The following is a 23,071-nucleotide window of genomic DNA, read 5'->3' as shown; positions in this document are numbered from 1 at the left end:
CCATTATATAAATTAAACCTGTCCAAATGAGATCATTCAGCAAGGCCAGCAAACGAGTATCTGCCATATTATTGCCAGATAATAATGACTGATCAGCTATAATGACTGATTAAAAACTGTTCACTCTATTATATTGAATGGTGATTGGAAACAATGCTCCCCATTCGGCTGTCTCAATCGCAATATTTGTGAAATAAAGTAAAGTAAACACTATTGTTTATTGTGTACAATATTTATTAACCATATATATCAAAATATATCGATGACGATGTCCAAAAAGACGTTATAACTTTAACATCCGTCGTAACCATATATGGTTTGCCTAGATTGTGTGTCCTAGATTGTGTGTGCCTAAAACGTGTGTGGTTCTGCGGGCCTGCAGCTGGATATTATTGGTTTATGAACGTCTGTCTTCTATTAAACGTAAATAGATATTCTGAAGAATGTTGGGGAAAAGCATTCACTGACATACATAGTAAAAACAAAAGTACTATGAAAAACAATGATTTAAAAATTTAAAGCATATATTGATGGTATTTCATCAATGACAATAGCCGTAATGTGGACTTTTGCGTTACTCTTGAATTTAGAAAGTTTTACTATCTTCACAACCTTGATACTATTAGAATTTTATGTTGTAACGTGATTATAATAGAGATTTGTTACTTTCTGATACAGTAGCTATTTGGACCACTAACGTTAACGTAGGGCAAAACAAATTAAAAGCATCGCCCAGCTAAAAATATTTAAAATTCTTTAACAATAAAATATAATCCATACCTGAATATTAGCTCCATATATTCTGTTGATAATTTTAGATGTCGATTAACTGGTAAGCTTCGGTATTTAATGTGAAAACGGTTTGCCATAGGAATCGACAGGAAGCGTACAATGCAACATCTCTACGCCCTCAGTGAAGCTCAGCCTTTATCGTAGTAGGTTTCGTAAGCTTATCCGGCTGTTGCTTTGGTAACTCGCATAAACAAATGGCGTCCATGATGAGCTAAAAACAGTGGCAACCTCTCGTTTCTTTGGGAGCTACGGTAGGTTTTTTATTTATTTATTTGAATGTTTGGTGTTTAAACGTCTAACGAGCACGTTTCTTTGTTACGTTATACAACAAATTGTCTTATTGAAACATTGTGTTTGATAAGATGGACGACGAACCTGTTTCCACAACGCTTGCTTACACAAAAAGCCCCAAAACATCCAGAAGAACAACTTTTCAGGTAAGTTAACATAACCTTAACGCGCTAGTCAGAAACATCATACTTTGTTATAAAGACGCATATACGTACATATTGTTGTTTTTGAATTTTAGGATGAGCTAAAGAAAGCTGTGTCTGCTAGAGCAAGCAGGCATAGTTATTCTGATGACTTTGAAAATGATGACGATGAAGACTGTAAAGTTAAAAGTGATGATGATGACGACGGTACGTATATGCAGTTTACCTTACCTTAAAAGTTTGTCCAACTATCTTACACGACATATGAACAATTAATTAGTAAAAAATAATAATATTAAATTAAAAATAACCACCGTTTTTAGAGTTGTTTTTCTTGTTGTTGCAATGTTCTCTTTAAACTGACTGCTCCATACATAATTTCTGAAAATTACAAAAACAAAATAGTAATTTTCATAAATCATGTTTTTTTTACAACTGCACTCTATCTGAAAGTTACAAAAAATAACAAATGACTTATCTGCTGGTTCAGTTGGCATTTCTATGTGGAGTTTGCATGTTCTCCCCGCATTTGCGTGGGTTTCCTCCAGGTGCTCCGGTTTCCCCCACAGTCCAAAGACGTGGTATAGGTGAACTGGTTCCGTAAATTCTTGTCCGTAGTGTATGAGTGTGAATGAGTGCGTATGGATGTTTCCCAGAGATGGGTTGCAGCTGGAAGGGCATCCGCTGTGTAAAACATGTGCTGGATAAGTTGGTGGTTCATTCCGCTGTGGCGACCCCAGATTAAAAAAAGCAACTAAGCCAAAAAGAAAATGAATGAATTAATGAATATATATATATATATATATATATATATATATATATATATATATATATATATATATATATATAGTGTGTGTGTGTGTGTGTGTGTGTGTGTGTGTGTGTGTGTGTGTGTGTGTGTGTAAATATTTAAGCTTTGCACATTGTTTTTACCTTGTATAGAAATGTTGGAATTGTTTCCACAGATATACTCAACACACTCATTAAAACACAAAAACAAAAAAAGGAGAGATTTAAAGCTGGGAAGACAAAGGGCAAAATCAATGATTTCAAGCTTTCAGATGATGAAGAGGAAAATGTCAAACCCAAAAAAGTCTCTTTCATGAAAACCAAAAGGACCAGCTCACCTCTACACTTTGAACAGTCAAACTCAGCGGGAAGTGCAGACGGCCAGTGTAGTTCTGTTCATTCCAGCCAGTCCAGGAATTCATCTCAAAGCCCAAGCAACTCTTACACTCCAGAGAAAAATCAACTGTCAGATTCCCCTTTTTCCTCTTTATCTGATAAATATCTACCTGAGTCCACTTTACTCAAGAATGATGAACAATCGAAATCAGCAGTGCGGCTGAGGAACCAGACAGAATCTTCTATGGTGAGGAAGAGCCTATCAGAATCTCCACTGCCACTAAACTCTGAGAACAGTCAGTGGGATTCATCCATACCTTTTACATCAGAAGGCTCACAGTGGGACAGTCCAGTGCCATTGCCTTCAGAAAAACATGAAGACAACCAGAAGATTGAGAAAGATGATGAAGTGCCTGTTCCTCAACCCAGGGAAAGAACTGTTAAATCAAAATCGTCAGCAGGTTAGACCAGACATTTTAAAATTTTGCAAATTTTTTTATTTAAAATTAAGTTTTCAACCGTGTTTGTGTGTTTTTTTCAATAGAACAGCATTTATTTTTTTCAATAATTTAAAATCATTTTGTACAGTATGACTAGTGTTTACGATCACTGTTTAACAATTGAATGTAATTTTGCTGAATTAAAGAATCCTTTATTTCTTTTTTGTTCTTTATTTTCAAACGGCGGTAACATCAAAGCAAAAAATAAGAATTTTTAAATTAAAAATGCTATCACAAAGTGTGTAGCGTTTCAAGCACACCGGCTCTTTATCAAACAGTATTCATCATAGCAAGTTACTCTTTTTATACACTCTTTTTATACACAACGGATCACATGATCTCAAACAGTATCTCACAACAAAAAATGTAAAAATACGCATTAGTATATTACACAACTTGCATATTCAAAACGAAAATACAAAAACAAATCCTAATAATACAAACAGAATATAAAAAAAGAAATACAACAAAATACAGCCAAAAAAACTACCCAAACAACTAATTAAACATTAAAGAAAAGAACGAATATCAAACTCATTTAAACCTCTTGGAGACAATATATCTAGAGTAAAAATCCAAAACGCTTCATGTTGTAACAAAAATTTATTAAGATCTTACCCTCGACATGGACACTTATTAAGTCCAATCTCTATGTATTGTAAAGTGGTGACAGAATGTTTTTTTCTTTGGTAAAGTTTTTTTTTTTAGCTATATTTTGTTCTATTTCTTTGTTGCATTCATTTTTGCAGGTTTGGTATTGTCACTTTTTAAAATCTATTTTGCAATTTTTGCTGTTTGGCTGAGCACCCATTTATAGGGATGTGCGTGCTTTTGTGCATTTTTACTTTTCTTTCAAATATTTATATATTATGATAATAATTGTAAGTGATTATTCAGCACCAAATCACTTTATTAGAAAGATTTCTAAAAAGTTTTTATGACACTGAAAACTGAAATACTGCCTGCTATACATTTAAAATAATATATTGTTATTATATTATTATTATTTAGTAATATTGTATTATTTGTATTATTGTTTTAAATAAATCAAGCTTTGATTAGCATAAGAGACTTTTTACAAAAAAATGGCCACCGCCATTTATTGATAGGATTACAAGAATAATGCAAACTGTATTTTTTTGTAAGTAGCAACAATTCTTTTGATCGGGATACCACCTCTATCTCATTTAGACCCAGGAACAACTAGTGTACTTTTGAAAAGTTGATGAAGGTTGCATGATATTTACCAGCAAAATCACCCATATGTCAGAAACCAACAAATAAAACACCTTTTTATGTAAACAGGTTGTCTACTTCAAGATGTGTCACCCAGGCCTAAGCCCAGGCAGAAGACTAGCAATTTGTGTGACACTGGCCAGTTAGAAGAGGAAACAAAGCCTGAAACCCCTGACTGCAGCAGAGCAGCCACATCCTCTATGTCTATAGCGTTCTCCAACAGATCTTCCTCTGAGAAGAGTCAAGCCTCTACCAATGAATGTACAAGTGTACAGGTAAAAAATATAGTAAATCAGAGAAATAGAAAACATACAATTTAAGAAAATGCATTTAAACTGTTTAAAATACTAAAACACAAGTGAGAGATCTGTTTTACAATTTCCAAGAATTAATAAATCTGGTTCAAGCTGATGTTTTGACAGACCCTTTCTTTTTTTAACTGTACTTTAGGGTCCAGATGGAGACCAAGCCATGACAGAAAGATCGTTTTTATCATCAGAGCAACTATCTGAAAATCTAGCCACTGCTGGCAGTGGTATGTAAAAAAACAACTACAACAAAAAAAAGCGTTATATTGTTTAGAATAGTATTGAGATTATATTTTGGTTTTAGGTATTGGTGACCTGTGACAGATGACAATTTATAATAGTTAAACAGTTATTAATAACTATGTATGTCTATGGATTTTTCATTATAGCTGCCACAGAAGAGAGCAAAGAGAGAAATTATTCTACATCCTTTGAAGAAAAGCCTGTAAGTCAGATGAAGTGTGAAAATGTTTTATTATTATTAATATTATGATTCTTATTATTAAAGATCCCCTATTACAAGTTTTTGAAAATGACCTTCCATGCATTGTGTAACACATCTCTTCAAGAGTTCACACTTAGCTGATGATTGATTATAAAGCTTGTTTGGCATGCTGTCCCATGAAAGAGCCCTGAGCTCATAAAATCCTCGAGCCCGGGGCTCCCTCCCGTTTGTGAAGCGAGAGGGGAGTTTAAGCTCAGGAAGATCTCAAGAACTCCCCTGCTGTAGTAGCTAATGAACAGATAGTGATTGCTCTTAAGAGATAAATACTTACTAGGAGCATGTCTATGGTGCCAATTTGGATTAGCCAATTAACATAAGTTAATGTTAACAAAAGTTGCATGTAATTGGATGGTGGGAGGAAACCAGGGGAGCATGGGGAGAACGTATAAACTCTGCACATAAACGTCGGCTGGCTTGGTAAGGACTAGAATCAGTGATGTTCTTGCTGTGAGGCAACAGTGCTAACCACTGGGCCACCGTGCCACCCATCTAGGAATGGAGGAGTAGGGGTGGAAGCAGGGGATTCTTCAAAACGAAGATGGCTGTTATATGGAACTTAGGGTTTATATAGTGGCTTAGGAATTGTCTGATTGGTGAATCATATATTGGATAATGTTGGACCGACTTCAAGCAATCATAAGCACTTGATCCTCTCGAAATTAGTTTATAAATAAAACTTCCCTAAGTGATTTTTTAAATCTGAAAGTGCACCATGTTTAGAACTGTTGATTCTTTTAAAAAGTCTATTTGATATTGTATTGATATCAAAACATTGCCAAACATGGTCCCGGGAAAACTTGACTTTTCCCTTCAAATGCTAGCAAAGTGTGGGGGGTGGGATTGCATCATGATATGAAGATGCATGATCGCACTGATCACAGACCACTGTTTAGCCAAGCCAACCCTGTGCTGTGTTTGTTCCTTTCATTTATTTTGATAATTAACAAAGACTATAGAATACACAAGACATGTCACTTGTAGACTTGAATGGGGAAAAGTGTAACTGTCAATATGGCGAATGAAGCCCCGCCTTCTAGTACAGGAGCCAGTCAGCGATCGCTATATAATGAATAAAGCTTGAATTCTATTACAGTAGCCAGTCAGCGATCGCAATTGTTTAATTTTATGAAATGTAATTGTAAGCTTGACAAGTAGTTTTGGAGAATTTGATGTTTCCCTGTTCTAACAGAATGCCCAAGCATACTGCCTGAGAGCCGTTTCAAAGATGGCCGCTGAGTGAAATGATTTGCCTTAAAGAGACTGTGATTAATACAATAACCTACCCTGCAACATGGGATTCACCAGCCATTTGTTATTAAAAGAAGGATCAGCACCAAAAACTATTAATGTATGCAGTACTGTTACTAGGCATGCAGTAAACATTATAGGCACCCAGCTGCAGGGCTGCCAATAAGAACCCCTGAGCATGTGATGCTCTGGTGTTTCTCGTTGCTATGGCCATCAACTGTTCTTAGAGGTGGCCTTGTCGATTTTCAAAATGATGTAGCTTTTGCCATTGTGTCTATTAATACCGAATGTGTGCCATTGTTATTGCTTAATGTTATGATTAAGAACAGAGCAATATGCTGGTGTTTAACTGCATTGGGCTCACACATATTCTCTACACTATGGCTGGCTGCTTAATGTTTTTTCCATCATGCACTGAACACAGTCCACCAATCACAAAATACAGGGTCATCAGGACAGTCACCACAGATTAGTGACCCACAAAGGATTGCATTAAAAAACAATATGAATCGCTGAACAAATAATTCAGGAGTAAAATGATTTGGTAAAATTAAATGTATTTTATTTTTTGATCTTGCATGCACATCAGCCTGTTGCTGGAGACCCCCAAAATCACAATCTGACCTTTTCTAATGCATATAGGTGCTCTTTAAATCACAGAATTGGGCATGTTTCAGCACTGTAATATGAAGCTATGACTAAATGATGTAGTAGCCTACAAATTAAGGTGAATTAATTTATGTTAATACTGACAGAACTTTTAAGAGTGTTTACTCTTTTTTCCAATCAGGAGAGTTCCCAAGGTGACCTTGAACAAGCATCAACCACACCAAACCAGATGTCTAGAAAAACCACTGACAGGTTAGTAAATTTGTTTTTTGAAAGTTTATTACTGGATTTGGACTCCCAATGCTTGCTATAAACACTCTCTGTCAGCTCAGGGTTTGATGCAGCAAGTTTTTGATTAACTCAGGAGTGTGTGCTCTTGGAAGTGTGACATCTGCGGCAAACAGGCAATCACACGAAACATAGACTGTCAGTTTGATTCATTTAATGTGAGAAGGTTTGCTTCTCTGCTAAGCTTTAGATCCTTATGAAATACTATGAAATACCCAAAATAAATTCTTTCACAAGGCAGAAAAAAATCCAGATAAATCTCAGTGCATTGACAACAGAAATAAAACATTTTAATCTTTAAATTTGAGTTAAACAGGACCTTTGAATTTTTAAACACTTAAAAAATAAACATCAAACCTGAAACATTTTTATTTGACTAATAACTCAATTAAAGACATTTTATTGAAATCAGAGATATTTCTAGACAATATGCAAAGTAGTTATATTAATCAAGCAATACATTTAGTTTTTTAAATGTAACCATTAGACTGTCAGCAAGATATCACTGCTATAAAATTGATAATATCATAAACATGCTGTATTGAAACCATATTAAACTAAGAACTATCTGTTTCTAACTATTCTGCTAAATACTACAGTATGTTAATTGTTTAAAATGTTTTAAAGATGAAAAAATCCTCACTTTACATGTAACTATAGAGTGTTACTGAAATTCATTCAATAAACATTGTAAACTGAAATATTTTGGGCTTTAGGCCTTCAAGCTCTCAGTCAACCAGTTCCAGAAAGTCCAAGTGTTCTTATAAAGCAGAGTCCAAATACTTGGGAACACTGAAAATTTTGGATCAGAGAACACAGAAGGCCCAACAGGTTCCAGAAGCAGCAGATTCACTAAGAGCAGCTGTCTACCAGGTTAGACGCTTACTGAAACATTATTACTTTAAAGGACATGTAGAGACTGGCCGTTATTGTTTTATTGGGGAAAAAGATTTTAATGCATCTAACATTTGTTTGAAAAATAACAGGAATGGCTGAAAAAGAAAGAAGAAACCTTGGAAATTACTAGGAGGGCAAAAAAGCAGGAACAGAAAATGAAAGAGGAGAAAATGCAAGAGGTAATTAAGATGTTCAATATAAATTTCTTCTCTAGATCATTCATTTTCTTTTCGGCTTAGTCTCTTTATTAATTCGGGGTCGCCATAACGGAATGAACCGCCAACTTATCCAGCACGTTTTTTTGCGCAGCAAATGCCCTTCCAGCCGCAACCCATCTCTGGGAAACAATCACACACGTTCATTTATACTCCTACACAACGGACAATTTAGCCTACCCAATTCACCTGTACCACATCTCTTTGGACTGTGGGGGAAACCGGAGCACCCGGAGGAAACCCACGAACGCAGGGAGAACATGCAAACTCCACACAGAAACGCCAACTGACCCAGCTGAGGCTCGAACCAGCGACCTTCTTGCTGTGAGGTGACAGCACTACCTACTACGCCACTGCAGCGCCCTCTTTTCCACTTAATATGGTGAAAGTTTTCAGAATCCTTTGTAAGGTTTATTAAATATGCATATTGTTTCCCTTCTAGGAAAAGCTTTCTAAAACTGCAGATGCAAAGGCCTCTTATGATGCCTGGAAAGAGAAAAAACGTGACGTCATAAGAAAGAAACTCAGCGAAAAACAGAAGCTAATCAACCAACAACAAGTGGAAATGGATAAAAAACAAGAAAAAAAGGAAACAGCAAAACAGGTCTGCGTTTTCATAAAAAATATTTACAAATACAATTATTAGAAATACTTTATTAAAACAAATATGAAAGGGATCTACTTATTTATCCACTACACATTTATACATTTCCAAAAGCAGGTTTTTGAGAAGTGGAAAGAGGAGCACGACAGTATCCTTAAAGACAAGATCAGGGAAAAGAAACAGGCTGAAAGAAAGCTGAAAATACAGAAGGTCACAGAGAAAGAAGAGAGAAAGAAGGACTGCTCCTCTGCTTTCACTAAATGGTAAGAAAGACACATTTGAAATATACGGAACTTTAATTTTAGTCTTTCTCTTTTGTTAAACAGCTCTCATTTGGTTATGCTCAAGCCACTCAGCAATTATGTATTGATTAAAATGTAAATGAGCTCTCTTTGTGAAGTCTCCTATTACAATTGTGCCATTGAGCAGAACATGACTTTCGGGTAATTACTTCAAATATTACACAGGAGCGACCAAAAGAAGGACGTCATTGAAGAGAAAGTACGGGAAGAACGCAGAAAGCAGAAGATAAAGGAAGTGGAGGAGCAATATGAAAAGGAAGAAAAAGATAAAATGGCACTGGAGATGTATGACAAATGGCTGGTGGGTTATAGTAATTTTCATCATAAATAGACCACTTGCATTAACTTTACACACTATTCCACAATCACAGATCAATTTACTTTTTAAAGACACTAGTCTAACATAAATTAAATTAAATTGCTTAAAAGTGCTATAGAATGTGTTAACACAATATATTAAATTGTTCTCTGATATTGATATAGAAAGTATATATATTAGGTAAGTGCAAATATTCTTCAGAATTATTTTATTTTATGGGTCCATTTACAACCCGAGTTTGCCTGAGTATGATATGGTTGGTTTTGACCAAATTTGGAAACGTTATGTATATTAATGAGCTCTGCTTTGTTGTCATTACCTGACACTTACACACACAGAAACACACATAGTGATATACTGTACTCTCAAATACACACATACAAAATAACCATACTTCAGTTGTCAAATAAATATTTTAACAAATTGGTTAATAATAATAATAATAATAATAATAATAATACATTTTATATGTAATGCGCTTATCTTAGATTCAAATCGCTACAAGGCAAAATACTATCAATAGCAGAAACAGCACAACAATGAAAACAAACAACAAAAGCAAAAATATGAACCATAAGACAGAATAATAAATGAACAAAAGTAATCATCCTAAGTTAAAAGCAATGCTAAAAAGGTGAGTCTTAATTAGTTTCTTAAAAAGGTGCACTGTATGAGAAAGACCTACCACTCATGGTCTTGAGTTTACTGTGTGGCTGATACAGGGTAAGTCCCGATGTCGAACGAAGACTGCAGGCTGGAGTGGTGAGAGTCACCAGGTCACAAATGTAACCAAGTGCTAGCCCATGCACTGCTTTGAAGGTTAAAATCAAGGTCTTAAAATCAATCCGTGACTTAATAGGAATCCAGTGTAGTTGTCGAAGTACAGAAGTAATATGGTGGCCTGTGTCAGAACTACACATGGGCTGGTATAACATTCTAAAGGTTTAACCTTGGATAAAAATATCCTGGTTTCACAGTATTGTGATTACTGCTCTAAAATATATTGTTTTCGAATGTCTGGGTAAAAAAATAAAAATTACTCTTTTTTTAAACATTTTTTTTATTCTGCTTTAAATAAATGACTGTGTTCGAAATCACATACTTCCATACTACATAGTATGCTAAAAACATTATGTAATCCAAGTAGTATGCCCGAATTCGAAAAACAGTATGCGAGAAGTACCAGAACCACCTACTACTTCTGGCAACATTCTGAAGTGCGCATCCGATGGACACTACGCTGTCCCATGATGCATAGAGATCTAAATTATGAATGGGAGGAAAATGTCATGTGATGGTGATGTCATGCGTAGTACGCCTGAGCTTCATTCATACTACTCACATTTTTTAGAGTGTAGAACGTATGTTTCTATCAGTTGAGTAGTAAATTCAAATGATGTACATACTATGTAGTAGGTGATTTCAGACAAACCTAAACGTGTCTGTTGCCTCATTACATATATAGCAAATTTCACAATAAGTTAAACTAACAAAAGATACATTTAAACAGAACTTGTGCGTCCCTAAACATGTTTTGGTTTTAAAATACTAGTCATTCATTTATTCATTTTCTTGTTGGCTTAGTCCCTTTATTAATCCAGGATCGCCAAAGCAGAATAAACCACCAACTTATCCAGCAAGTTTTTTACGCAGCGGATGCCCTTTCAGTCACAAGCCATCTCTGGGAAACATTCATCCATACACACACATACACACTCTCATACACTATGGACAATTTAGCCTACCCAATTCACCTGTACCGAATGTGTTTGGATTGTTGTGGAAACCGGAGCACCTGGAGGAAACCCACACGAATGCAGGGAGAACATGCAAACATCCACACAGAAACACAGAGGCTCGAACCAGCGACCTTCTTGCTGTGAGGCGACAGCACTACCTACTGTGCCACTGCGTCGCAAATGCTAGTCACATACTCAGTAAATACAAGGTTTATTAATGCAAGCATGGGTGACGAGCTGGGCACTGGGTAGCGCAGTCGCCTCACAGCAAGAAGGTCGCTGGTTCGAGCCTCAGCTGGATCAGTTGACATTTCTGTGTGGAGTTGGCATGTTCTCCCAATATTTACATGGGTTTCCTCCGGGTGCTCCGGATTCCCCCACAAGTCGAAAGACATACGCTATAGGTGAATTGGGTAAGCTAAATTGTCCGTAGTGTATAAGAGTAAATGAGAGTGTTTGGGTGTTTCTCAGTGATGGGTTGCAGCTGGAAGGGCATCCGCTGCGTAAAACATATGCTGTGTAAGCTGGTGGTTCATTCCAATGTGGCGATCCCTGATTAATAAAGGAACTAAGCCGAAAATGAATGAATGTATTAATGCAATCGCTTATATCAATGATTCCAGGTTTCAGAGTCAGTGTTTTGATCTGATTTTACATTAAATATTTAGATTAGAAAGAGGAAAATAATAGTGTTTGAGGCTCGAGGTCTGCCATTTCCATCTGCTGAACTCTTATTATTTAGCTATGCCTTATGTCTTGGGTATATTCTGCTTTTTATTCTATGGCAACTTTAAACAAAAAGAACAAGCTAACCAATCCCTCTGTGAAATGTTATTTGCCATTCATTTGCTGTCATTGTAGCAAAAAACAAAAACGAGAAATGGACAGACCAGTCATATATCTATGAAGTCGGTTGTCATTTACCATGTTATGCATTAAACCAAGGATATTCATATGCTTTGAGATTGCATTTAATCTATATTTAAACTACATTATGTATTGATTTTCCTCTGTATGTGTATATTGGATTGACATGGTCCTGGTCATTTTTTACAGAGAAGAAAAGAGTTTCAACAAGAGAAAGAGAAAAAAGAAAAGAGGATACAGGCTATTCTTCAAGAAGAACCCCCTCCACCCTGGAGCCCACCTAACAAAACCATCCCATTTGGAAAATGAACTTTATTTCATTTTTATTTTTACCATGTTCTTTGACATTTAATATAATCAAATTTCAGGAGTGCTGAAAACACTATGTGGCATTTTCATTAAGATGTTTTTAAGTTCGAGCAGCAGCTTTAAGATATTTGTCTAAATTTCTTAAACCTGACATATAGCTTCATCAGTGCTGTAAAAAATTTATATAGCATGGCATTATGTGTTTATTAAAGCTTTAATGTTACTTAAAAGAAATTGTTTTATTTGCTTTGGTTTTTATATTTATTTAATTTTTTAAATAATGTGTTAAACTTGCGTTCTTTTTAAGCACTTGTACTGAATTTGTTTGCTAGCCTTTACAGTTTGGACCGTTTTAATATTTGTTCTGGTGAAAATTGTTCTATTATTTTGTCACATAAAACATGTCTTGAAATTGTACATCTGTGATTTGTATTTCTTTCCAGCCTTCAAACCCTTGCACAAATCCATATGCTTTACAGAAGTGGTCTCTTCAAAGATGGTCACCGCAGTCTGGAATCTTTATAAGTTGTGTCAAAGCCTAAAAAAAGGATTGTCTAATATCCATATGCACTTTCCTCCAACAAGCCAATATCCTGTTACAGTAGACATTATAATATAATACTTTTATTTATCCCTTTGGGAGATTGAAGGAGCAAATACCTTAAAGGTAAAGTTCAGCCAAAAATTCTGTCATCATTTACTCACCTTTCACTTGTCACAATGCTGTCTAGTTTTATTTTTCTGTTCAACACAAGAGAAATTATTTTCAAAAATGTTGGTAACTGATAACCATTGACTTCTTTGACCAGAGTATTTGTTTTTGCTATTATGTCAGTTACACATTTCTAACATTCTTCAAAATATCTTTTTGTTCAACAGAAAGTAACTCAAAGGTTTGAAACCGATTGAAAAACAAATAAGAATGTTTTCTTTTTTTCTGTGAACCTTATATTTAAAGGCACATCATGCAACTTTTTTGCCTTAGATGGTGTGCAGTCACAACAATTAAATACATAGTTTGATGACACTGTGACTGAATGTGAAATCAGGAGAAATGTCATCTTAATTAATAATAATAATAATTCCTCACATTTATATAGCGCTTTTCTGGGCACTCATATCGCTTTACACACAATGGGGAGATCTCCTCATAATTACATGCAGAAATGAGCTAAAGTATTCAGAACTTATTTATTTATATGTATATTATAATTAGCATGGTAACATAAAGCACACTGAGGCTGAAAGCCTTCAAATCGAAACAAGATTGCTGAGTCAATTGCAGATGAGAGACTAAGTTGATAAAGCATGAAAGCAGCAGAGCTTTTATTGTGCCATAGTCCACTGCTTCTGGTTCTTCAGTTTGTGATGATGTTGTCATTCTACTATAAATCAATTGTAAGGTTACGTTACAATGCTGCTTAGAGCAGTCTTAACAAGATGCACAACATACTAAAGAATCTTTGGCGTTTCCATTTTTACTATAACACCAAACTGGAAAGTGAGGCTGTATGACAATGTCATTAGCAAGGCGAAAAAGTCCATGGTTGTCCTGTCACTAGTTGAAATCGCGTATTTCTTTGGATTTGAACATTATTCAAAGCATTAAGGATAATTTAAGTACAATAGTCAGCAAAATTTATAACACTGTTTTACTGTTTTTTGGATATTTTAATGAAAATTATGCACATAATTTGTCTTTAAAACCAGAACAATGTAAATTTGCCATCCACAAAGAAATAAAGGATATAGGAACTAGCTTTAAATGTATTCTGTGCTAGTAACCCTGCAAGATATGGTCACTTCTTTGATGTTCATTTATTGTGGGATATATAAAAAAACCTGCAAAGAATAACAATGAGATGGCACCACTGCTAATGCACATTCTGAAGCTTTGAGACTAAAAGCCATCTGCTCGAAATAAAATCCCTAATGCAGCAAGATGTCTATAGATAAATAGTTTTGTTCAGAGACAGGAATTCAATTGTGAATTGTAGATATGATAGTAGTGGCTTTTGGGACATTTAAAGATGGGCAGGACGGTAATTGACAGGATCAATACTCTGAGACCCTCACATTCTATTTTTATGTTGTTCTCTTGTGCTCAGCGAGTATCGATTGCTCTGTTCCTGTCAGCTGATTGATCTTTCATGGACCAGTGCCTATCAGAATTAGGAATAGTGATCTTGATGGAGTAAATTCCATTTGTAAACCATATTTCTTCATTTTTTTTAAAGTATGCGGGCTTGTCTTCAAGGGGGGGTGGGGGGGTGGGGTGGGGGGTGTATTACTTATGATTAAAAAGATGAACTTATAATTCTAAATAATAGAAGCTGTCATAGCACACGGTCATTGTTCAGTTTATATGGAACATAAATCTCCATAAGATACAAGCAGAGACCACTGCCAACCAGACCTTGGAATCAAAATGGTCCAGTATGTCATAGCTTGTGATGCTTGAGATCTTATTGTGAACATTGTGCAGTATTAGAGGCTATGAAACCTAATTACCTGTGAAACATGGGGAGTCTAAAACAGAAAGCAGCTGGCTTTTTACCTATCTGCCCAATGAAAATACTGTATTGAGTCACACTGTGAATTTTTGTATTAACGAAAAAGTATTATATTTCTGTAAAACCTGTTTCAGACTTTCAGTGTTTGGAGAGAGAGTGCTATAGGCAGGTCTGATAATATTCTGTAAATTTTGATGACAGATTTTGTAATGTTTATTTTTTAAGTCATGTTTTATTTATGACTTTAATTAATGGAAAAAGTTTGATGAAAAACATATGTCAGTTTATTATAGATTGTGTGTGTTAAGTTGACAGGTTCCTGCTGCTGTTTGCGCCAGTAATGTTAATCAAACATCAAAGACAAAATTGTCACTACTCACTTTTTGAAATGATTTTTAATTTTTAATAATAATCAATTCATAATTTATTCTTACAATGAAGACTGTGCCATGTAATTATGCACTGTTTTACCTATGACATGCTAAACTCTACATGAAAAAAACTTAATTTACCCATTAAATGCTTATCTTCCATTTTTAGCGACCCAGGACGTCATCACGACCCCCTAAAATTTTAATAAACAAAAATCATTAACACTTATTAAAGAATTGTCTAGCGCAAAAAAAGTGAATATGGTTACTTATTTCTTTACAGAAACTGAATCAGTTTGAAAAAATATAATAAAGTAACACACACATATATGTATGTTATGTATATATATATATATATATATATATATATATATATATATATATATATATATATATATATATATATATATATATATATATATATATATATATATATATATATACACATACAGTTAAGGTCAGCATTATTGTTTTTTTCCCTAATTTCCGTTTAACAGAGAGAAGATTTTTTAACACATTTCTAAACATAATAGTTTTATTACTCATCTCTAATAACTGATTTATTTTATCCTTGCCATGATGACAGTAAATAATATTTGACTAGATATTTTTTAAGACACTTCTCAACAGCTTAAAGTGACATTTAAAGGATTAGCTAGGTTAATAATTAAGGTTAACTAGACAGGATAACGTAATTAGGCAAGTTATTGTATATTGATGGTCTGTTCTGTAGACTATTATATATATATATATATATATATATATATATATATATATATAGCTTTAAGGGGCTAAAAACAATTTACCCTAAAATGGTTTTTAAGAAAAATAAAAACTGCTTTTATTCTTGCCGAAATAAAACAAATAAGACTTTCTCCAGAAGAAAACATATGATCAGTCATACTTTGAAAATTTCCTTGCTCTATTAAACATCATTAGGGAAATGTTAAAAAAAATAAAAATTCAAGGGGGGGCTAATAATTCTGACTTTAACTGTATACGGTTGAAGTCAGAATTTTTCTTTTTCTTTTTTCATTTTCCCCAAATTATATTTAACAGAGCAAGTACAATTTCACAGTATGTTTTTTTCTTCTAGAAAAAGTCTTATTTGTTTTATTTCAGGTAAAATGAAAGCAGTTAAATTTTTTAAAACCTTTTTTAACCAGTTTTAAACCATTTTAAGGTCAAAATACTAGCCTCTTTAAGCTCATTATTTACTTTGTTTCCTACAGAACAAACCATCATTATATAATAACTTGCCTAATTACCCTAACCAGCCTAGTTAAGCTAATTAATCTAGTTAAGCCTTTAAATGTCACTAAGCTATTGAAGTACAAAAAGACAAAAGACAAAACAGTTAATAGAAATGAGTTATTAAAACTAATATGTGTAGAAATGTGTTCTAAAAATGTTCAATCAGTTAAATAGAAAATAGGAGAAAAATATTTAGGGGGGCTAATAATTCTGACTTCAACTGCATTTATTTATATATATATATTTTTTTTAAGGATTGCAAAAAAAAAAAAAAAGAATATACTCGATGTGAGATCCCTTTCTCCATTATTATTTTTATAGATCATATGGTATTTACATGGCCTCACAGCGTTCGTGTATGCAGTTTGCATGTTTTCCCGGGTACATTATTTCCCCTCACAATCCTAATACATAGGAGATCTGTAAATTGGCCATAATGGGTGAGTGAGTGAGTGAGTGAGTGAGTGAGTGAGTGAGAGGGTGTTTTCCAGCATTGGGAGTTGCACAAGTTAAGGACGAAACCTTGGTCAATTTAAATGATTTTAATGAATACTATATTTATGTTCACACTAACAAATAATAACAATCTGTATTTTTATTTTGTTTATACTTTACTTTTTCCATTGCCCCCTTTGTAAACATCAGAATTCCTCAGCATGCAAAGTTTTGAGCTCATCTGACCAGTAAATCCAGCACATGCAATCTATCAAATCAAACAGGGAAGTTAGTGACCACAGTCAGTGTAGCAGAATAAAACATCAGAAATGAGCATTGTATAGCTTGTACAGCTTCCATTTACATTTTTATATTCTTTTTCTCCCATAACCAACTGTTTCCAAAATGAAAATAGGGCTTAACATCAAGCAGTGAGTTTTCCACTATGCTATCTGTAGTATTGAATTGCTAAAGTCCTTTATATTTCACTGGCTGACAGTTTTTTTTTATTTTGTAATTAATCCCAACCTTATCGTTTCTCAACATCTTTATCATTATAGCTGTGTTCTGAACGCTGATGTTGTTTTACATTCAGAAAGATTTCTGGAACAATGTCTTTATTGTTGTCTTTATAGTTATCCTTGGTGTGAAATGGCCTTTAGTTCACTCAAAGGGATGGGTAGGGGTATGAAGAGCATCTGCCAGTAAAACGTGTGCCAGAGCAAATGGCAGATCATTTCACCGTGGCCACCCCTTAGGGAAATTGAATAGTATACACAATTATAAACACATAATTAGACACTGTAACAAAAAATACAGCATTTCAACACAAGTCACAAATTCACAACAATTGTCTCATAACTTCAAATTTACTTACAATCTTCCTTTTCCTTAAACTTTTTACATTTTTGTCATTGTTATGTTCACATTTTGATATCTCAGAAACCAAGCAGCCGTCACACAAGTGTGTTTGCTTGTGTAAGAGCAAAACTGATTGTGTTTTCCATATTACGTGTACATTTTTCCCTTACTGCCTCACTGCTGCTAACCCTTCTCATTCCATTATTTATCCTTCCACACTTGAACACAGCAACAAAAGATCCTCTGTAGTTCCTATTCATCCAACCATAGAGGATAGGATTTGCAAAAGTGGAGCACATGGCAACAATATGGAAAGCTGTATAGAGCAATTTGAAGTCTTTCATTTCTAATACACTGCTGTCGATATCCACAGCAAGCTGGAAGGCGTGAAATGGCAGCCAGCTAACGGTGAAGACCACCACTACAGCTACAAGCATTTTTGTTGTTTTCTGTCTTCGTTGATGGCGGTCGCTGCGGCCACCGCCGGGGCTGACATGATTTCTTAGCTTGTTCCAAATCCGAGTGTATGCAAATGAAATGATAGACAACGGCAGGCCATATTGTAGAAAAAACATGGCGATGCTGTAGATGGTTCCATCTGTGCTACTTCCAGGCCACTTTTCTGCGCAACCTTGAATCGTCTGCTCAGGCGAAAGGTCAAAGGTCACATATTCACGGAAAATAGCAAGAGGGCTAGCGAGGATCGCGCTTGCCACCCAAGTGATGGCGATGACAACTACGCACATGTCTTTAGACATCTTGGTTTCCATGTGGTAGACGATGCTACGGTATCTGTCCAGTGCTATAACGTTAAGTGTGATGGTTGAAACGTGGACTGCTAAGCCTTGTGCGTACGGCAATAGGTAACACATCACCTGTCCAAATTTCCACTCTCCATAGAGTGTGTACATCAAAGTAAAAGGTAAACACAATGTGTTTACCAGCAAGTCTGCTACAGCCAAGTTGACAATGAAATAGTTAGTCACCGTGTGTAAATTGCGAAACTTGTATACGACATATATGACCAAGGAGTTCCCGGTCATGCCAAAAAAAATGATGGTGCTGTAAGCCAAAATCAAGATCACTTGAACACCCACCAGTTTTGTACTGTCTTCCAGACCATCCAGTAAGGCTGCATCAACTTCAGCAGTGTCTGGTGCACAACAGTTTGTGGACTGATTTAGCTGGCTCAGGGTTCCGTCTTCAGATGTGTTTATTTGGGTTCTTACATCCATGTTTACATTCAGTCTTAGAAGTCACTTACTCTGGAGAAAAAAGAAAGCAATGTGAAAATAACTTTCAAAATCTATTTTGTATCAAAGACTGTAGAAAAAAAAAACATTAAACCAAAACGTTTTGTTTGCTTGAATTAGAAGTAAAATATAGGGGCAGCACGGTGGTGCAGTGGGTGGTAGGGTTGCACAGTTTACCGGTACTAAAGTATCGTGATGCTATGCCACCAAATCTATCAATCAATTCGAATCTGAATCCGCTAATTTTCTGCTCATTATGATTTAATAGCTACAACACTTTAGATTACTTTGGATTTTTACATGAAAAGACTGAAAGAAAAAAAAAACATTAGATTAAAAACCCAAAATAGCAACAGGAAACATTGAAACTATTTGTGACCACTTTATATAGCCTAAGTTATTGGAAAAATGCTATTTTTGTAACAAATTTCATTTGGTATAATTTGTCTCTTTATTTTAATGTATTTTTTTGTTGGAACAAATACATTTTAGGTGAAGAGATGTGCAAATACTTTTTTCAATAAAATATAGTATTTCTGACATTTTTCTTTATTTCATGGGTTTGAGTTATGAATTACCGTATCGCTGTACTACTTGGTATCATGATACTTCAGCTGGTATAGTACCGTGACATGAATTAATGGTATCACGCCAACCCTAGTGAGTATAGCACAATTGCCTCAAAGGAAGAAGGTCACTGGTTCGAGCCCCGGCTTGGTCAATTGGCGTTTCTGTGTGGAGTTTGCATGTTCTTCCCGTGTCCGTGTGGGTTTCCTCTGGGTGCTCTGGTTTCACCCACAAGTCCAAAAACATGTGGTAGGGGTAAATTGGGTAAGCTAAACTCTGTAGTGTTTGTGTGTGGATGAGTGTGTATGGATGGATGTTTCCCAGTGATGGTTGCAGCTTGAAGGGCATCCGCTGCTTAAAAAATATGCTGGAAAAGTTGGTGGTTCATTCTACTGTGGCGACCCCAGATTAATAAAGGGATAATTTAGGGAAAATAAACTGTTGTGTGTAGTTTCAGTAATTTTATCCTTAGTGCAAAGAATAGGTTTAAAGTAAAATAACTACTAAACGTAAACACAGGAGGTTAAGAAAAACACAAATTTTAGATGAAAATTTCAGTCAGCATTTAGTGGTTTTTGCATCTAAATTCTTCACACACACACACACACACACACACACACACACACACACACACACACACACACACACACACACACACACACACATATACGGTATGGTGTGTGTGTGGCTGCATAGTTATGTGCTTTCTTTAGAGATCACATTGAAATGTCATTCAGTTTCAAGAGAAATCTAGATAATATCATGTTTTTCAGACAAATCCATAGCGTAGCAGTATTGAGATGTGTAAAATTAAACTGAGACTGAAAATTAGACTATGCAAAAGTTTGGGCACCCTCTTTTTGTGTGGATTTAAATACCTGTAGTCACTTAATACTGATTGTTTACAACACACAGGCGCAACAATCATGAAAAAGGATAGCTGACTGCTAGTTGTGCTTCTACTTATTGTGAACCTTAAAGTAGATGGGGACCTCAGAATAACTTTTTATTGACCTGAAAACTAGCATAATTCATCAACATGAATTAGAAGAAGGCAAAAAGCTATCCCAAAGGTTTAAAGTCTCTATCTCCACAGTCAGAAATATAGTAAGAAAATGGAAGGCCACAGGAACAGTTCTTGTGAAGGAAAGATGTGCTAGACCAAGAAAAATGCCTGTAAGGCAAAGGCTAAGAATGGTTAGAATGGTCACAGTCAAATTACAGACTACCTCCAAAGAGCTCCAGGAACATCTTGCACACATCTTGCACAGTCCAGCACACACTTCACAAAGAACAGCTCAATAGAAGCTGATGCAGAAGAAGACTTTTCTGCATTTTGCCAACAAGAAGAGATGTTTGATGTATGCAAAGGCTAATCTGGACGAGCCTGAATCATTTTGGAAAAATATATACTGTGGACAAATGCCACAGCCATAAACGCTTTGCATGGCAGAAAAAAAAACAGTAACATATGGTGAAGGGTCTATCATGCTGTGGGGATGTGTGGCAAGCTCAAGTACTGAAAACCCTGTCAGAGTTGAAGTTCGCATGAATTCCACAAAGTGTCAGCAGATTCTGAAAAACAATGATTAGGAATCAGTCAAGAGGCTGAAGTTGCAGCAGGGTTTGATGTTTCAGCAGGACAATGACCCAAAGCACAGTTCCAGATCTACCAAGGAATTCATAGTCAGACATGATACAATGTTATAGAATGGCCATCCCAGTCTCCAGATTTAAACATAATCAAAAATCTATGGATCGATTTGAAAAGAGCTGCTCATGCTTGGCACCCATCAAACCTGACTGAACTGGAGACATTTTGCAAGAAAGTATGACCCAAAATGCCTACAGCAAGCCTTTAGTGACTTATAATTTACTATAAAAAGCATACAGGCTGTTATTTTAGCAAAAGGTGGCTGTACAAAAGACTGATGTCATTATTCTGTTGAGGTGCCTAAATTTGTACACCTGTCTGTTTTTGTTATGACTTAAATTGCATTGCATCTGTTGATTAAATAAATGTCAGAACTAAAATGTTGCTTTTTCCCTAGGGTATACAATATATCCAAGTGAAATTTCTAATTTGAACAGTCAGCAGACTATGGCTTGCAATTATAAAAACAATATTGGGAGTGGCTAAACTTTTACATAAAACTGTACACGTACAATGGCAAAGTTTATTGTTAAAATATTTATATCCTTGTTATAATGAACATACAGCTGTTAATTGAAAATTCATTACTAATACAATATTTATTATTATTTACCAATACATTATTAAAGCAAAAGATGTACCTTCTTTAAAATTAATGTTAGGATTTAGAAATTATTCATGCAGTTGTTCATTTAATAAATCAATTGTTAATAACTGCATATTTGAAACAAACCTATGCTTTTTGCATTTTTATTTTGAATATACAATGACTAAAACTAAATAAAAGACGAACTACATACATTATTTAAAGCAAAAAAATAATAATAATAATAAATGACTAAAAAACAAAATTACAATATATATAAAAGAATTACAACCGAAAAGTGAACATTTAAAACAAATTTAATTATAATTATGCTTTGGCGTTGTAAAATTCATTCAACAATTATTACATGCACGCCTTTTTAATTTGGCTATAATTCAATAATCAAAACTTAAATCGTTTAAAAGATAAAATTCAGACATTCAGGTTATATTAAAACTATTAAAAACAAGTTGATAATCTTAGATAATATAATATAATATAATCGTGATAGGCTATTTTTAATACTTGATCAATATGTAAAATGGGTTAATGGTTAAAATGTTTTTAACTTCATTCTTTTTTCGGTTTATAATATCTAGGCTATTTTGGTTTGTAAATTTGACATTAAAATAAAAGTTACGTTTTTACCCAATTCAAGTAAATAATTATAAACCGGAAAGTGTACAACGTTGGACTAATTAAATTAAAAGTCGATTTTTTTAATCATTAAAAGACTTAACAGCTCAAAGTGTCTTACCTTCTTAAAATTGTGAAGTTTCGTGTGGCAGATCTCGTTCGTAAATCTTGAAGAGAACAAAGATACCAAATCCATATCAAAATGATTGCGCAAACCCCTCGACTGCCACGAAGAAGAGTCTAACACGAATCTGTCTGGATGTGATGCTGTGAAGGTGAAGCGTCCGCTTGAGTCTCCAGCTGCTTCTGCTGGTCTTTACATGCGCAGATCTAGCAAGGGCTCGCGAGACCGTTGACTGACATCAGGCTAATGAGCCACTGTTTGCTTTATACAGTAATTAAAATATAATATGAAGCTTTACAGATCATAGAGTTATGAATATGTAATTATGTTAATTCATAGTTAATACAAAAATTATACAAGGGGCTTGACATTTAAATGAATGAAGTACTTTGACAGTACATTAATTATCTGTGAGAGAATTATCCTCTAGTATGTTTATTAAGGTTGTGAAAGTCCTCAGTGTTAGCAATACAATAGCCTATCATGACACGAAAAACAGTCAGATAGCCTGTATATTGTA

The 23,071-nt window shown here is 34.8% G+C and overlaps 2 protein-coding genes across 5 annotated transcripts; one reads left to right on the top strand and one right to left on the bottom strand.

Moving 5' to 3' along the window:
- Positions 1-972: 972 nt before the first annotated feature.
- map9 (microtubule-associated protein 9) lies at positions 973-12,714 on the top strand. 4 transcript variants are annotated; one of them, XR_015475844.1, is made up of 15 exons: positions 977-1,043; positions 1,155-1,229; positions 1,322-1,433; positions 2,192-2,812; positions 4,157-4,362; positions 4,538-4,622; positions 4,785-4,840; positions 6,939-7,009; positions 7,762-7,918; positions 8,032-8,121; positions 8,252-8,486; positions 8,600-8,761; positions 8,879-9,024; positions 9,229-9,364; positions 12,178-12,714. XR_015475844.1 is itself a non-coding variant. In NM_001278845.1 (14 exon segments), coding segments are annotated over 13 exon segments (2,037 nt in total). In that variant the 5' UTR covers positions 973-1,043; the 3' UTR covers positions 12,298-12,701.
- Positions 12,715-16,969: 4,255 nt separating this feature from the next.
- On the bottom strand, positions 16,970-22,683 carry npy2r (neuropeptide Y receptor Y2). Its single transcript, XM_087237234.1, has 2 exons — positions 22,549-22,683; positions 16,970-18,996 (listed from the first exon to the last, which is right to left on the bottom strand). Exon 2 carries the CDS (start codon positions 18,964-18,966, stop codon positions 17,827-17,829), a length of 1,140 nt encoding a protein of 379 aa, XP_087093360.1. The 5' UTR covers positions 18,967-18,996; positions 22,549-22,683; the 3' UTR covers positions 16,970-17,826.
- Between the last annotated feature and the right edge of the window lie 388 nt (positions 22,684-23,071).

This window comes from Danio rerio, chromosome 1 (assembly GCF_052040795.2).
Source record: "Danio rerio strain M-AB ecotype USA chromosome 1, GRCz13ab, whole genome shotgun sequence".
Classification (NCBI taxonomy): Eukaryota; Metazoa; Chordata; class Actinopteri; order Cypriniformes; family Danionidae; genus Danio; species Danio rerio.
This window is presented reverse-complemented; position numbering and strand designations above follow the sequence as displayed.

Coding starts and splice junctions, on each gene's coding strand:
- npy2r (XM_087237234.1), bottom strand. CDS start 18,966: ATGGATGTAAGAACCCAAATAAACACATCTGAAGACGGAACCCTGAGC.
- map9 (XM_087236196.1), top strand. CDS start 1,155: ATGGACGACGAACCTGTTTCCACAACGCTTGCTTACACAAAAAGCCCC. Junction 2,813..4,156: donor TAAATCAAAATCGTCAGCAG/GTTAGACCAGAC, acceptor TTATGTAAACAG/GTTGTCTACTTCAAGATGTG. Junction 7,010..7,761: donor TCTAGAAAAACCACTGACAG/GTTAGTAAATTT, acceptor TTTGGGCTTTAG/GCCTTCAAGCTCTCAGTCAA.